Source organism: Pygoscelis adeliae, unplaced genomic scaffold, assembly GCF_000699105.1.
Source record: "Pygoscelis adeliae isolate BGI_AS28 unplaced genomic scaffold, ASM69910v1 Scaffold137, whole genome shotgun sequence".
In the NCBI taxonomy this organism is placed as follows: domain Eukaryota; kingdom Metazoa; phylum Chordata; class Aves; order Sphenisciformes; family Spheniscidae; genus Pygoscelis; species Pygoscelis adeliae.
Window position 1 is genome coordinate 228,950 of NW_008825099.1, and position 1,237 is coordinate 230,186.

Consider the following 1,237-nt stretch of genomic DNA (forward strand, 5'->3'; position numbering starts at 1 on the left):
AGACCTCACAAAAAGCATGTGCTGCTGTATCCAAAAATAACTAGCATATACTGCCATTTTCAAATGTACTTTCTTTAAAGCAATAATAGTCAGTAGCTATATCAAAAACTTTCTCATAGACTGGATTGTTTTAAGACTTCAGATTAAACCCTTTCAAGAAGTCATGTTAAAAATCTTCAGTCATGCATAAAACTTGTTCAGAAGTTGTTGAGAGTGGTTATTTCTTCTTGTTTCATATTTTGTGCTCTTTTGTTTTGGTTTTAATCACGGACGTGATTTTTCACTAGATCCTGTTGGCTTGGTTTTTCAGTTTCACTTACTTCCATGATCATTCTGAGGGATGTAGCGCTCATTGCTGCTGTTTTTTATGTGCGATACAAAACTCTTTCTCCACCGGTAAGTGTATAGCATTAAACAAAATTGTATGAACATGTAATAATTTTATTTTGATTAAATCTTCTGTATTTTTACAAGTATAAAAAAAGTGAGTAAGCCTTTAACAAAGTTGTAACCGAGAGATTTTCATCTTCAGACTTGATGGTTGTTCAAAACTTGGGTGGATAGCCTAAGATGTAATGCTGTGCTTTTGCCAGATGGATCTGTAAGCAGAACAGTACTTCATAAAATAGGTTTCATAAAGATGAGTCGGAGCTACTGATAACTTTTTTTTTTCCCCCCTGTGTGTGATGTGTAATAAATCATATAAGAGCAGCAGTAGTATAACTCTTTAGTGCTACAATTGACTTATACTTCTTGGCATGATAGAGAAGTAATCAAACTGAACATACTAGAATTGCCTTTTTTTCCTTCTCTTTTCTCCCCCAACAGAGAACACTCAGTAGGTATTTTAACCCTTGTTACGCTACTGCCCAATTAAAGCCAACATTCATTAGCAAGGTAAGAGTAGTAACTTGTTACAAAAGATAACTCCTCAGTGCTTGGGGTGGTGTGTGGTTAGGAGGGAGGGGGCTCTTTACTGCTAATACTGAGTGCAGTTTTGAAATAGTGCCAACTAATTTGGAGGCAACTTACATCCTGAAAGATTTTCAACTATACTCTGTCAGAGCACATGCTAATTCTGTGTGTGTAAGATGCTTCATTAAAAGAGGCTTCTAAATAAACTTTCTGTATATAGACTAATACTTAAACCAGTAATAAAAGTGTATATTGGTATTCCTTGCATAGTACACGTCTTCGTTTTGACCACATTTCCTATTTTGCTTTTACCAGATGAATA

At 35.0% G+C, this 1,237-nt stretch overlaps 1 protein-coding gene across 1 annotated transcript in view; it reads left to right on the plus strand.

Annotated features, from left to right (window-relative positions):
- The window catches only part of CRLS1 (cardiolipin synthase 1), an 8,807-nt gene that overhangs the window by 4,342 nt on the left and 3,228 nt on the right, over positions 1–1,237 (plus strand). The window contains 2 exon segments of the mRNA XM_009327109.1: positions 311–396; positions 829–946. Coding sequence (XP_009325384.1) covers positions 311–396; positions 829–946 — 204 coding nt within the window.